Source organism: Scophthalmus maximus, chromosome 12, assembly GCF_022379125.1.
Source record: "Scophthalmus maximus strain ysfricsl-2021 chromosome 12, ASM2237912v1, whole genome shotgun sequence".
NCBI lineage: Eukaryota > Metazoa > Chordata > Actinopteri > Pleuronectiformes > Scophthalmidae > Scophthalmus > Scophthalmus maximus.
Window position 1 is genome coordinate 17601168 of NC_061526.1, and position 16110 is coordinate 17617277.

Sequence of the window (16110 nt, forward strand, 5' to 3'; positions counted from 1 at the left end):
CATTTTTTTTTTTAAACAAATAATTCCACAAAAGTGGAAAAAGTTTGAAAACGGGTAGAACAAGCCAAACAACAGAAATAAAATTTAAGAAGGCGAACATTTTTAATTGTGTGTCAAGCAGTGGGCGACCTTCAACCTCCATAATCCAACAAATCATTATAGATTTTGAGTGCTGCTCATCAGCGTCAGTGTGATGACGAGTCTCGATGAGCGCCGTCCTCCTCTTGCAGCACAACCCTCCTCCTGTGAATTCTTGTAGGTCCCACTGTGAACCAGCGCTCTGATTAAAAATGCAGCATTTTCCCTCGGGTTTATATGTGGAGGGCAAATTACATTAGTCGTGTGTGTGTGCGTGTACGTGTGCGTGTGCGTGCGTGCGTGCGGTGTTATTATATAAATTTCAAGTTTTTATGATGGCTTGTATCTGTATGCACACATCTGTTTGTGTGTAGGGGTTTTGGTTGCATGTGTTTGTGTGTGTGCGCGTGTTTGCTCTGAAGTGTGTCACCAGCATTCCAGAACACTAGGGATGGTTGTAGTGTTTTTATGCTTCAGGGCAAAAGTAAAAGAACAGAAGTGCATGGTTAGTTTAGTCGTTTTCAGCTCTTTGAAGTGTTTTATAAGAGTCTTAGATTCTTAGAGGAGCTGTCCTTATAAACACAGAAGCTTTTTACAGCTCTGAGGGGAAAAAAAATAATGATTCAAACCACAGAAATATTTGACACTATTTTACAACCAGCGAAGCAATAAATATAAAGAAAAAAAAATCACAGCTCTAAAAAGGAAAGAGAAAAGTGAACTTTTACGTTTTTTTTTAAACGTGTCAGTGTGCAAATCAAAAGTTTGTGATGTGTTATATAAGGCAGGTCATTCTGGTCGATTCTTGTTTATTGAACTGTTGATCAAAGCTATAAAAGAACTCCACAAGATGGAAAATTAAGCAATAGGAGAAGGTGGATGATAAACACTAACATGATTGTTTTTGTGAAAACGGATCCCAATTCGCTTCCACTGGTGCGTTTGCTAATTATCCTGGGGTTGGTTAGTACACACAAAAATGTTAACAATTATTTATTAAAAAGAAAAATGATAGGAATGTAAAATGAAACACACGGAAGACTGAAAGTGGTATATTACCCAAAAAAAGAGACTCAAGTTAAGTGTTTCGATTACACATATTGAAACTTTTTAGATTAGAAATTAAATTTGATGTAGGTTGGTATATTACATTGTGCACATTGCAGAATAGCAGAAATTTCTGGCTAGAAAGTTGAACGTGTATGGTGGCCACTGATTAATAAATTTTTCGGATTATCAGCACGGCGTTCATTGAAGTTTGCTCAGTTAAACAAAAATAATTTTAAGCTGTTAGTTGGGAAAAGTAAATCACCCCGACCCTAATTGAAAACACGACTTCTTCTTAATTCACTTCATGTCATCCCACATATTATTTTCATACATATTTATACATTTTATTCATACGTGTCTCGGTGCTGCGCTTGTCTCGTGTGTGTTGTGCCTGAAACCTCCCATTTCGTCTTTGCGAGTCGATGCTGCCTATTTGTTTAGCTGCGGCTTATTAGTGTTTGCTCCTGTAACAGCTCAGCCTCCCCGTAGGAATCATTAAAGTTTCATCTTATCCTCCTCGTACAGGGATACGAGGAGGATGAATAAACGCTGTTGCATCTGAATGATTCATATCCCCATGGAAAAAAATCAGCACCAGTGGGAATCATCTGTGTTATTGTTAAATATGTCTTTTATGCTTGCTCAGGCAATGAAGATGATACGGAGGAAGTGATCCTCGTGGGTGATGTGTTTTCATTTAAGAAAAAGTTGTTCCTGTTTAAATAATGTTGTAATCAAGTGTCCTATAAGAGACACTGGAGGTTCTGTCACTAGCTGGGCTCAAACCTATTGTCAGTAGGGGCGCTGTTCTCAGATAGCCATGACCTCTGTGCTCCCAACCGAGAGTTGTAAACCCCTGCTTTGTTTCCTATTATAAGTATAATTTGTCTTTGACACATTTCATTTAAATTCCGATCACAAATCGAGAATACAAAGACACCAATAAACAGAAATACGCATCACGCACATCACAGAAGAGTGTCAGCCAAAGGCAGCTAATCTGCAACGCCGAGACTCTATGAGGAAGCTTCTGACAGTGTGACTGCAACTCCTGAGTTACTCAAGTAAAGGAAATCCCACGTGCTTCTATCTATCAACTTCACTGTGCGTCTGTCTTTGATTCTCACATGCATGCACGCACGCACGCAGCATCATGTGCAGTCAGTCCCACATTGGCTCTTCCTTCAGTCATGTGCTCTTGATTTAGCACATCACCACATCCTTTCGCCTTTTTTTTTTTTTCATCTGTGTACATTCAGTATGTTTGCATGCATATGTAAAATGTATATTCTGTGGAGTGGAATAATATCTGCATGTATAAGTTTCCATCGTGCGGCTGTAGCTTTGTCACAACCTCAATATCCTGTATGAGATCAACACACCTACACTGTGTGTGTGTGTGTGTGTGTGTGTGTGTGTGTGTGTGTGTGTGTGTGTGTGTGTGTGTGTGTGTGTGTGTGTGTGTGTGTGTGTGTGTGTGTGTGTGTGTGTGTGTGTGTGTGTGTGTGTGTGTGTGTGTGTGCGCGTGCCTATAGGTGGGTGTGTAAGTAGATAGTGAGCAAGTTATCCAAAGTTAAATGCAATGGAAATCACTCTTTATGCATTACTGTACACTCTGTTGGCTGAAAAACTCAAATTTTCTGTTTTAAAAAAACTCTTCCTCTTGAGCATGAATATAGAATGTGTCAGGAGGTTGCATAGAAAAAAATGCAATAGTTGAATGTGTCTCAGACACTTTAACACAAACATTGAATACAATGATACAATGCACGTAGAGGAATAAACTTTGCTGCAGAGTCTGTTTTATAGTTTGTTTCACATCAACAGATCATGTCAGCCGTAAATCCACGAAAGATGTCCGACAGCTGTGTGACATCTACCATCTGAGGACATGTAATTGTCTCTAATATGTTGACATAATATAAGCATATTGATACACTGATATTTTAAAGTTCTGCCATCTAGTGGTGGAAAACTTTTTAAAAAATTTAAATGAACAGAAACCGCCTTTTAGTTGAATTCATGCACAATATGAATTTAATATAAGTTCATTTCATCATTTCCTCATTAGGTTGAGATTAGTTCATACGAGATCTTGTTCAGATGTTTGGAAGACGTCCTGACCAGTATGATGAAATTCTTGCCTTTTGGCAGATTTTTTTCTTTCTCCCAAAAAAAACTTGAACCCTCAAATCTCTTTATTTTCACCTCAAGCAAACAGGCTTCATGCTCAACGCACCTTGAGTTACAGAGCAAAAGCAAAATCTGTTGACATAAAACGAGCGCCTTCATCTTTGTGAAAAATTTTGGCTACGAGTGTGGAGTTTTAGCGCCACGGCTGCAGTTTGAGATCCGCGGAATCGAGATGTCTTCTCAGAAATCATCAGAAGCCCAAGTGTGTGATATCCATTCAGTGAAAACCTTGTGTTGCTCTGTTAACACAGCTCACCTTCTCTTCGCCTCTCTCGCTCTGTCTAGTTCCCAGGCAGAGGGTGATGTTAAGGAGGAGATTCTCCAGCCCCCGGAGCCTCACCCCGTACCCCCCATTCTGACCCCGTCTCCCCCCTCGGCCTTCCCCACCGTCACCAACGTACGGCAGGACAACGACCGCTACCATCCCAAACCTCTCATACACGTCCTGGCCACTGCACAGCACAATGCGGCACAGGTGAGCTGGTCGATACAGTAAGAAATACAGTTGTATTACCTATATTGTTTATGTGTGTAACTGCACATCACACATCTGCGTTTCTCTGGGGGTTTTATTTTGTGCATGGAATGTTTTTCCATCCATGTATGCATGTATGTAAAGTATTTCGAACCTGTAAAACCTGTTGTAGGTTTCACATTTCACTCGAGGCATTTTGCAGAAACCCTTCTCTTGTGTAACTCGCAGTGTTGCACAGTTTCCATATTAGAGCTCGAAATGTGCAGAAAGTAAAGTGTCGTCCAAAATATTTGTGAAAATATTGCTGTTAAAAGAGATTTGTGGGACAATGACATTATCAATAGATGTCATCATATTACATAATAGATGGTTTTCTAACGTTACCTGATATATATTTCACAAAGACTGGCTTTAGATTAAATATTGTTGGAAACCGATTTGTAAATGTATGACGCTTGCCCAAAAGGAGGATAAAACACCAGAATAATAAGTGCTCCAACTCTTAATGCAGCGCGTCACTGTTTTTTTTATTGACTGATTATGTTAATTTGTCAGATTTGATCAAATTAGGAAAAACTGCCCCCAGGATTTTCCCCAGAAGATGCTGGATGTTCCACCAAAACAGAAAACACTTGAATGTATCTGTGTTACGGCTTCAATAGGAAGATGTAGATATTTATAGAACAGAAGTGTGACAGAAGGGACTGTACCTCTTTTATGTTTAACATGGAAATGTGATTGTTTTGGGATGACGCAGCATTTTCAAAATGGTTTTACATATTCTCTTCACTTTCTTTTTCCTGTCAGAACAAAGAAGCGGACCAGCAGCAGAAACAGTCAGAGCCCGGTCCCAACAAACAGCCCAGTCCCTCAGAGCAGAAAGACCAAGATCTACAGAGTCAGAAACAGAAGAGCCAGGTCTCAAATCTGGACCTCAACGACAACTACAACAACAAATTGTCTTTGGCTTCAGGAAAATCAGAATCGGGCCAAAGCCAGGCGCAGACTCCCTCATCGCCCCTCTCCCCGGCCGTCGAATGTTCCGGCGCTCCTCGGATCGAGAGGAAGCTCAGCATTGAGATTAAAAAGGTGCCGTTGCAAGAAGGACCTCGTAGCTTCGACACGTCCTCCTCGATGGGAGTAGCAGGCGGTCTCGGCAGCGGTGCAACACCCAACAGCACTGGTATGCTCCAGAGAGGCCACGCCTTCAAAGCCCGCTCTGGCCAGTCCCTGCTGACGTCGAGCTCCTCGCTGTCAGAGGACTCGGGCACGGAGGGAGGAGCCAGCGGGGAGAGTCATGGAGACGAAGGAGTCCTGGTCAGACCGAACCATCTTCCCGTGAGGAGCGGAGAGAAGGGGGACGCACCGGGAGGGGAGAGGGTGGAGTTAATGGGAGGCCACGCAGCGTTTAATCAACACTGCAGCAGCCCCGACAAACAGTTCCCAAAGACCTCCTCCTCTTCCTCCTCATCAGACCGCGTCGCTCCATCCTCTTCCTCCTCCTCCCACCTCTCCTCGTCCTCCTCGTCCTCCTCCTCCTCCACTCCCGTTAGGACTGCCCTGAGTTTTACCAACCCCCTGCACTCCGATAACTCGGAAGAGGAGGGGGATGGAGAGATGTCTGGAGGAAAGGAAGGTTACCGCACCAATGTGTCCATGGCGACGGCCTCGGTAACCACATCGCCTCACCATGGAGACCAGCCGCCAGTCAGGAAGGTGCTGCCAATGTCGATCGCAGGGCATAGCTCTCCATCGCCCTCCGCAACCACAGCAAGTATGTCAATCAGCTGCTGTAATTGAATGAGTGGATCTGATTTCTTTCTCTTCCTGACAGAATCGATTAACAAACAAAACAACAAATTATCTATAGAGTTTGACAGATAAACGGACATCTGGCTGTCCTTGTTTGGTTAATGAACTGGAGTTAAACAAAACAAGTTAAATAAACTCAGTAGTCACCCACACAATACTTAACTTAGCACTGAATTTAGCTTCATCTTATTTCAAAGAAGTCATGTCAAGTTCTCTGTTAAACTCTTCCACGTTCTTGACACCCTGTTTTTAACATCCACAATCACTTACGCTCAGTAGAAACCACACAGTGAAGTCACTCGCTGGGTCAGCGAGGACACAGAGGTCTCAGACAGACCACATGCTAATGATAAGTTGTATCTGTCAAATCACACACTGCCTCATACTGTTCTCACTGCTGAGGAAAATCAGAGGCAGGGAGAGAGAGAAAAAAAGCACGAGACATGGAAGAAAGGAATAAGAACAAGAAAAAAACTAAGATAGTTTCCAGTGAGTCTCGTATAAAGCATGACTGTGTAACTAATTGGTCGGTTTGCGAAGAATGCTGCACATGTTGCCAGGCAAACATATGTCAAAACAACTCTTCCTCCTTGTCTTTCAGCTTGTGTGTTTGTCTAAGTGGGTGGACTTGCAAACCCGAGAAAGAATGAAAGAAATTGTCTGTTTTTGTGTGTTATTTTCCTTTTCTTTTCAGTACAGTTGTGAGAACTGTGCGTGCGTGCGTGCGTGCGTGTGTGTGTGTGTGCATGTTGGATGGTGAAGGATCAACACTGCATGACTCTGACAAATGCACACCTTTGGGTTTGAGCCCGAGCAGCTTTACATCTGCGCGGCAGCTGCGCTGACACGATCGCAGCGATGAGGGTTTTTGATCTTTCCGGGTTTTTGATTTCAAAAATCTGGAGATTCTGAAATCTGATTCTTGCTGCGATCGCAGCTGATGTGAAGCGAGAGTGGATTGAACTGGACTTTTGCCTCGGAATGGTTTTTGAACTGGAATGGTGAAATGACTGCATTTTGTTTAGATATTTGGATGAAGCTGCAAGGAGTCATAATGAGTCATAATGAGTCGGCCTACTTAAATAAAACCTAGTGTACGTCTAACAACACTCTTTTTAATTCCATTTTAATGATTTAATCATGCACAGCTTTTTGTTCAACCCCTTTTATAAAAACAACCAGTTTATTGATATTTTTTACAATATTTATTACAATAAAATGTGTTGACACTTACAGCTCCCTTACTTAACTTTACTTACATCTGAATTTTTCATTTTCACACCCACCTCGTAGTTTAGATTTAAACCAAACACAAAGGATGTTTGAAGAGGAATTTATCCTGAGCAGAATTTGGAAAACGTCACACTAAAAAGAAGCCAGTTTCATTTTGAGGCTGTTAAAATTTGTGTTATCAAAAATTAAACTCTTACTACTTACATTAATGACTGTTATTATGGTTCCTCATTTATACCAAGGGAACACCAACAGCCAAGTTGTTTGAGGGAAGATGCTTGAGACCTTGGCTCTTCCTCCAGTCATTAAAAATGCCTGGCGTCATTCATTATGCTCTCCTCGCGTCCGTCTGCTATTTAAAAACCAAATGCAAAACTCTCGTCCTGAAGTGGTCTGTTTTCGGTCTGCTTGGCTTTCTGGCTCATCGTCCGTCTGGGCTGCGGCGGTGCGTTTTGTAATCGGTTGTGAGAAGCTAATGGCTGCTGTTTGATTGGTTGCAAAAATCTAATGTTGCTTGTTTGATGAGCTGCACTGAGCAAATTGCTGCTTTGTGTTTTGGTCAAGGGAAAAGCTGGTGGCTGCTTGTTTTCTCTTTCTTTCTTTTTTTTTAGTTTTTTTAACTGGCTGCACTGTCAATGAATCCATTTCTGTTACATTTTAATTTCACACTTGGTGGCGAGACAGAAGATTGAACTCAGCCGATGCTGGACTTTTAGGGCCAATATTCTTCATTTTAGAGTTAATTTAAAAAGGGGGATATGATAAGATCTTGGTTTGTTATATTTTCCATCATTGTACTTCACAAGCTTAAGTTTGACTTTGCACCACCTGCTCAGACATCTGAGAAACACTGAGGCGTGAGCGCACTCTGCTGGACAATCTGTAGGATGACATTTCTAAATCACCCCTAGCATTTTTTCTACATAATGTTCATAATGATACAAAAAGATATCTGCGTATATCAGACAACATGCACCGATGCCACTACATCTGTGATAGGCCATAATTCTCTGTTGATAAAACTGTCTCTATATAATAAACACAAAACAATGAAAGACCTACAAATTCTGATGAATCAGTTATGTAAAACATTACAAATATACAGAGATGTAAGATTTAAAATGTAATAACATTTATGAGAAAAACAACCACACAACAAGTAAAAAGTGATCAGCCATCAAAGCCAATTATTCTTTTATTAATCAATATTAAATTATTACCATCAACTGAATATTAATCAACCATTATATTGCTGGTCATTCACGGTTGTGAAACTACTTCAAACTTGTCAACAACAGCAGGTTTACTCTACTTTTACTAAGTCGCCTGTGCCTGTTAACAATATGTGTAAGTATGAGTGGAGGACTGAGAGGGAGGAGAAACGTAGATTGTCACTACCAGGCTCACATTTTGGCAGCCTTATATTTAGAGCTTCTGAATAAAATGACAGCCTGACGAGAAAGATAAACCACTTGCAAGTTATTAATGTACGGACCTATAATTAAAATAGAATTGGTATAAACAAACTTTGTACAGTTTATGGCAAACGCAGGTGGAATTTCCACTGGATTACCAGATTACTAGGACATATATGGGTATTGGGACTCATTGTAAGATCATCTTTTCCCTGTAACATGTCCCTTTGCATTGCCTCCTTTGTATAACACACTGCAGGAGGTAAACATAATGGTAATATCCTCTGTGGTTGTTTTTTCCAAAACAACAGAAAAGCAATATTGCTCTCTCAGAGATGGAGATTGCAAAAATAATGATCCAATTGAAGAGGATAGGATCGAGTAAAAGTAAAGGGAAATGTAATTATGGCCATCTGGAGCATGTCACGGTTTTAGTGGCAACTCAGTCTGTCACACCAGAGACACACTGTACATTTAATAACCAGTAAACAAATGGTTAGATGTTGCAGCTCATCTGCAAATCCATGTGTGTTTCTTAGAGACCATGACTGTGAAAATTCTTATCATGACATCAACTGTGAATGGTATGAATCTTTAAGGAATCTCTACAATGAGACAAAAAGAGGATAAAAATGTAAAATGTAATTAATCACGCTTCATATTCAGAACATTGTCAATGAATAAAAAACTGAAATGTTAAATATTATGTTTTAAACATAAAAAAGAGGAATTTAGTTTTGTGTGCAAGGTACCAGTGAACACATATAACTAAAACAATATAACACAAAGATTCATACGTGTATAAATATCTTTTTAGGTTATACGAGATAAAAAGATCAACATATTAATAATATGCTTTTTTTGATTACAGACTTACCACGTAATGAATGACATAATTTAATAAACATTCATTCACAAGGCGACTAAACAAGTTATTTTTGTGTGTGTGTGATGAAGCAGTTTTGTTGTTGTGTACTTTTGTGAACCTGGTGTCCTCAGTCACAACTAAGGGATCAACTCTTTTGTCACTCTGTCATTTGACTCTCCGCTCTCTTGTCTCTCCTTCTGGTCAGTGAATAACGCTGCTTCTCGTTTATCCCAGACTGCTGGGACAGCGACGACTCCCCTCCCCCTCTCCCTGCGAGAACCCCCGAGTCCTTCATACTGGCCACAGGTGCGTTTGCATTGGTCAAGGTACACAGATGTGTTCCCAGTGCTGTGGACTCGCTGGCTCGCCTCGACGGGTCCACGTTATTGATCAGAGAAAGGTGGTTTGATCGATGACTGTGAACTTGGTTTACCTATTTTTTTTGGTATTGCAAACAAAAAGGTAAAGGTGCGAGTGGTCTGGTGTTGCTTGGTTTATGCAGGTTGTAGTTGCTGCGTAGTTTTGCTTTAAGCGTTCCCTCTCACTTTCACTTGAAACAGACATACGGACACACACATTAAAGGTATCAGGCCTGCGACCTCTCTCTGTCTCTTTAATAACTCTGCCACAATGTTGCCTTCTCCTCTCTTTCTTTTTTCCTCCGAGAGCTTTAAAATATACAACCACACAATAGCAGGGGATGAAACGATGTTGACAGGTTTTAAGAGAGGCTTTAACGGTCCTACAACACTGGATGGCAGCATTCTTAAGTCTTCAGAGCTGCAGCGGAGGTGTTTGTGCAGAGATCCTCTTTGAATAGACAACAGTCGGTCGTGTTTTTATTGCTTCTTAATGCTTTTATTGCTTCTGGAGGGAGTTTGAAAGATGGTTGCTCCCACCTTTGATCACCACCTCATTGTGTTTCAAAGAAATGCACTATGAAGGCCAAAGTGGAGGTTGTTCTCCCTGCTGTGTGACTGAGAGATGGAGTGAGTGATGCAGAAAAATAGAAAGGTATCGGAAGGAAATGGGTGACTGTATATGTGGTGTGTTTGTCTTTATGTCTCAACCTTCTTTCACCACCTGTTTCTTCCTTTGGTCTCACTCACTCGTTCTCCCGCTCTCTGCCAGACCCTCTGGAGGTGAGAACGTCCTCCTCGGCGGATTGGAGCGGCTCACACACAGGTATGAACACACACACACACACACACACACACACGCATCGTAATTGCCGGTTTCGGCCCAGTTTTATCTGCGCGTCGGTGCGTGCGGCAGCAGCGCTTATCTGCTCGTGCGTCTCCGTGCATCTGTCCTTGTTTGCGATGCATCGACGGGCTCATCGCACAGGTCGTCAGTGGAGCAGAGGAGGAGACGGGCCTTCGGTGTTTTACAAATTAGCCTGCACACGATAAGACTGATGGCATTAGTCAAAAGGGCAGCTGTAGGAACGAGAGAGTGGGTAAAAGAGAGAGAGAAAGAAAGGGATGCAAAGAAAGAGAATGGGGGGGTGTCTTTATAGAGAAGTGAAAGGAAAAATGTGTGTCTATGCTCATCCATGCTACAAGGACTGTGTGATGATGATGATGGTAACTGCCAATTTATTGCTTCGGTAGTTTCAGGCTGTGTGTAACAGTGAGAATGATCCAAAAGTGAGCAACTGTTTGACTTGAATTCTTCAATGATTTCATTTTACTTTTTTTCTTGCTCTGAATGTAACTCAGTAGGACTCGGATTTATAGATCTGTATAATTCATAGATTTAGGTCGTGCGTCACAAAAACTATTATACAACACCTCCTGAACACATCCATCACTGATAGTTGCACAGTGTTTCCACCCCATTAACTGTGTGTGTGTGTGTGTGTGTGTGTGTGTGTGTGTGTGTGTGTGTGTGTGTGTGTGTGTGTGTGTGTGTGTGTGTGTGTGTGTGTGTGTGTGTGTGTGTGTGTGTGTGTGTGTGTGTGTGTGTGTGTGTGTGTGTGTGTGTGTGTGTGTGTGTGTGTGTTTTTGCCCGTCTGCAGACATGTCAGACCGCGTTAAGAAGACATCTCCAACTGACCCTGCATCTGCTGCCACCACAGCAACAGACAGGAAGGCAGACTTGGGTGGGTAAGTCCGCTGTCGTACTTCTTTTTAAAATGTCCTGACATCTGTGATTTTACCTTTTATTTTCTGTGACTGCATGCTGCCGTTGGCCATGTTCCCACTTTTGAACCCTCTGGAGAAATTTGAGTATTTTCCAGTCTGTGCAAAAAAAAAACGTTTGCTGACAAACACAGTTTGTATTAATCTCATTGTTTTTTTATTTTTGTTTTTTTTATCTGTGTGTGGCATTGCTTCTGCTGATTGGAAACCCTAGTTTTCGGGGCTGCATGTGCAGAAAGTAAAAGTTTTGAGACCTGGCAAGAACTGAACGGCCTTTTTTTCTGGATGTATTTTATTCAGTTCAAACTTCCTCTCCTTTCAGGGTTCGGTAACCGCTGCGTCCAACCCAAAGGCCCTCGGGAACCCCCCCTGGAGTGGACGTGATGGCGCGATCCGTCTGCCCGTCCACCAACAGTGTCCCCTCCTGACGGGACTCTGCTGATCTCACCTGGCTGGACCAAAAAACCAAGTTGATAGATGCTACACAGACAGACAGACAGACAGCACATTGTTACATAGAAGGGCCTTCTGTGTGACTCTGTGCCAGAAGCTTGTCGAGACTGAGTTCCTCCTCCTCCTCCTCCTCCTCCTCCTCAGTCCTTCCTTCAAAGTGTCACTGTGCAAAGCAGAAGAACACTTACTGTTCAAGTGGCTCGTCCATTCTAGAACAAAGCCCTCATTTTCCTGCTCAGCTTGCTGATGTTAGAGGTTTTGACTTCTCTAGACGCTGACCTGGGATCAGTCTGGTCATTTCCCTGTTAATGGTTAAAGGATAATTCCTGTATTTTAATTTTATTTTGGTGACGTGAGAGTAGATTAAGTACAGCTCTTGATTCTCTCTCTGAGCTGTAGACACATCATGAAGATTTGTCCATTCTCAGGCTTATTGAAGAGGAATAGGGGTATAACCCTCAAATGTTGAATAAAAGAGCATTCTCCTGCAATTAACAGGAGGAATGCTTTGTTCCATACCAAATGGGAAAAGTCACTTTTCTTTGGGTCCTAAATCAGGAATTAATCTTTAATCAGAAAAGCTACTGTGGGAAGCCGAACTCCCAGAAAGTGTCTGCTTCCTCCTACTGAATGAAAAACCAATCTTCAAAGCGAACCTAGATAATCTGTTACCCATGATGCAACCTTTTCTGTTGGGTATGTACAGGTTGCCAGGGTGCTCTCTCTTTCTCCTATTTCTCTCTCTCTCTCTGTGTGCTGGTGCTACATTACAAAAGGATCATCGTAGAAATGTAAAGATCGGAGCCGACTATTACCGACATTCATTCACCTGTCCTGTGTTCGCTGCAGTAACGTCGGCTCTAGCCTCTTCTATTTCTATGCTGCCCATCAGAGTAATGAGACTGACGAGGTTTGGTCATTGCAGAGTCCTGCCCGGTGGCTTTTAAAGGAATAGTTTGGCATTTTCGGGAAGTTTGGGAGCTTGATGAAAACACTGATAGTGCTCTCATCCACGTTAATTATTGAGATGGAGCCAGGAGCTGCTTAGCTTAGCTTAGCATTGATTCTGTGGTACGTGCTGAAGTGAACAATCATGCCGACATCATCCTGTGGCGTCAGAATGCAAAGCGCAAGGCGGCGGCGTAAGGAAAAATTAAATCTGAGTTAAGAAAAAGTTGATACAGTACGCTGATTATACCCTGTTATCTGTTGTAATGGTTTTGAAAGCAAATCAACAGTATCTGATCATTGGTTGGTTGGAAGTGGTTACTTTAAACAGATATTTTTAAATCACCTTTACACCCCTGAACTGACCCAGAAAACCAGACTGTTTCCAGTCACAGCAGAGTTGAATAACCTCAGAACCCGCCTGTGATGAATCCTCTGATCTGTAATGACCAAACACATCATCAGTCCCGTGACTCTGGCTCTCACTGCTGGGACCATGAGTCTGCCTTAGTCCAACCCCCTCCCCCCCACAGAAGACAGCCAATAACAGACCTTCTTAATTTGGCTTTGCTCTTAAGGTAATTTCCTCTCTTTGTGTTTTTTGGCGTCTCCTGGTCTTAACTTGGGGCTCATATTTGCTGTTTTCCTGTTGCTGCTTTTCTGTTCTCCTTCTCGTCATCCTGCTGGTGAGGCCCTCATATGAACGACCACGCAACGGTTTTTTTTGCTTTCGCTGGCAGTGTGTGCTCACAATACACCTCAGTGTTTGGAACTATGACTGTCACACATCACCTGAAACTGATCCTGACGGATTTATTTTAAACCGCAACTTGTTTGGTTTCTCACCTGAGGGCCAAGTCGTACTTCACCTGCCTCTGCGCTTGTGAGACAATGATCCAATCAGACTCGTGCAGCTTAGGGACCCAGGACTACTGTTCTCTCCAGATTTCTATCGATATCTGCTAACTTCTCCTTCATTAGCAAACATAACTATACAGTATATGCATTTTTTTTATAAAGATAAAAAACTGTACAGGGCAGGTAAGGTATATAATATTTCAGATCCTTTTTTTTTTTTGCTTAAATATTCTTATTAACAGAAGATGTAAGAGAGTCAGTGCATGATGATGAGGATGATTCCTCCCCCTACACAATGTTTCCCTTCAAACTGTAAATTATTCTGCTGCCCTTTGTTTTTTTTCTCTTATGTCAAATATTTCAGGGTTGTTTATTTTGTATTTTGATGTTCTAATTATATTCTTAAAAAAATTGAATTCTTATTGTTTTTGTTTTGTTTTAATTGGTTGGCAGATGAAAAGCATAGACTGCCGGCTGGCCACCTTTCAGATAGCAACAATGGGCTCCTAATAAGATTGTAATAATAATAATAATATTATTAATGATGATGATAATAATAATGGTCGTTTTTTGTAAATGGTATTTTAAAGTTATTTTTGTATACGCGGTTGTTTGTTGCGTCACGAGTCCTCTGCTCCCCATCCAAGCCCCCGCTTCTCTCCTCTCATACTCTCTCTGACTCTCCGTCTTTTTTCTTTTCACACTTTCTGAATCGTTTTTTTCTCTTTCCCTCTACTTGCTCTTTGAAGGTAAAACATCCAACAGAGTTGGTTCTCCTGCTCTGGACAAGGAGCATCTCATTATTTTCCTCTCCTCTTGTTCTTACTTCCTCCCCCTCTGTTTTCTGTCATTTACCTTCCTCCTCTGCCATCCTCATTGATGCCTTCTTAATTTCCATTAGCCGCACACTAGCCTCAATCTCAGAAAAGAGCCCACCTGTGCCTTTGCGAGAGAGCCCGCCCTCCCCTTGTCCCTCCTCCAATCATCATTTCTGGCGTGAGCGTGAGTGAGATGATTCGCTGCTGCTTGCTCATTGCCTCCTGTGGGACTCACATTCAGCCACGCCCTTGTCCGTCTCCTGTCACACACAGAGACACACACACATGTACACCCAAAATGTTGATGTTGCCGAAATCAATCAGTAAAAATGAACGTTAAATAAAGATGCGCTCTTTTTTTCTTTATTTGTAGGTGATGACACAACTAAAAAAAAACATGTGGATTTAATATTTGTGTTTATAGATTATAATACAGACCAGTCATATGGTTAATAAATCACTTGACATAAAATGAAATTATTTTAATTAAATCTCCACTGAGTCTCCTGCTGGCATCATCTGATTATGTCAGTCACAAGTGACTTCAAAATGAACTTCTACTCAGCATCGATTGAGTGATTGAGTGAGTGAGTGAGTGAGTGAGTGTGTTTGTGTGGAGGGAGGTCACTGCGGGAGATGCTCTCTCACACCTGAAGATCTGTCGACCCAAAAGTACGCACACACACACGCATACTAATATGGCAATTAATTAATCATAGCAGGTGGTATAAAAACACATTGCCTTACACACAGACCTTCAGGGTTTCACATTTGTATTCACTTTACACATAGGGAGGCACAGCAGGTGAGCACATACTGTAATTACGCGCTGGTGTTCACATGTAGCCAACGCTCAATCCAGATTAATTATACCAACGCGCAATACAATAGTTCATGTGTAGCAGAGGTGGTTTAGGTTGTTTAGTGTTTGGTTTAATATCATAGTCAAGCACTTGTTAAAAGATTGAAATATTGTTCTGCAATTGTATGACATTTACATGAACATTTATTGTTGGAAAATAAGACACTTGAGACTTAAAATCTTTCTGAAATAATTGTTCCCACTTGAGACAGAAGACAAAAACTACTTGAGGAAAATACGTTAATTTAATTCACAGAAACCTGGCTGAGTCCAGTTTAATTAACCGTGTAGACGAGTATTTGTTTTACAAGTGTGAGTGGTTCAGAGGCTAATAATGGACAGATTAATCGCTAATGAAAATTAACGTTGATTACGGTCCTAAGAGTGACAGTATTTGAGTAACTTAAAGATTTGTGCAGCTGTATGGCCTTCAAACGTTTTCTACGTTACAGTGGACTAATGCTTCTTTAAATGTTTAGCATTAAAATAAAAAAGCAGGACCCAGTGAGCCTCTCACCACCCCAGCGTTTTCTCCCCATTAAATTTTCACCTCCTTATTTCACTCTATGCAGCGTTTCCCTCTCAGTAGCACAAAATCAATACACTGTCTGACACACACACACTCTGTAGTATATATTAAGCCAGGATTCTGTCTTAACTGGGTCACCTCAGTTTTCCCATGGAGCAGTTATGTAATGGCTTATACATACAGCCAATCAGTGTGGAGTTTATGTATGTGAGCAGTAATGCGCTGCTACCTGAAGAAAATTAAAAACTGTACCAGCTGTTTTTCAATGCCTGAAATATAAAATTCATTCAACCAGATTTATTTGGGGTAAATTAGTTTTACCCATTAGATGCTGGAAGAGTTTTTTTTGCTCAGTACACACTTCATGGACTTGG

At 41.5% G+C, this 16110-nt stretch overlaps 1 protein-coding gene across 5 annotated transcripts in view; it reads left to right on the forward strand.

Annotated features, from left to right (window-relative positions):
- ptpn12 (protein tyrosine phosphatase non-receptor type 12) overlaps positions 1-14690 on the forward strand; it is a 38516-nt gene extending 23826 nt beyond the window's left edge. For 3 of the 5 annotated variants that reach the window (XM_035648087.2, XM_035648120.2, XM_035648111.2), the window contains exons 13-18: positions 3607-3796; positions 4604-5570; positions 9359-9430; positions 10256-10309; positions 11145-11228; positions 11591-14690. In XM_035648087.2, coding sequence (XP_035503980.2) covers positions 3607-3796; positions 4604-5570; positions 9359-9430; positions 10256-10309; positions 11145-11228; positions 11591-11652 — 1429 coding nt within the window. In that variant the 3' untranslated portion in view covers positions 11653-14690. Of the gene's footprint in view, positions 1-3606; positions 3797-4603; positions 5571-9358; positions 9431-10255; positions 10310-11144; positions 11233-11590 lie in introns of all 5 variants that reach the window. The other 2 variants (XM_035648093.2, XM_035648102.2) reach the window with 2 other exon arrangements.
- The last annotated feature ends 1420 nt before the right edge of the window (positions 14691-16110 follow it).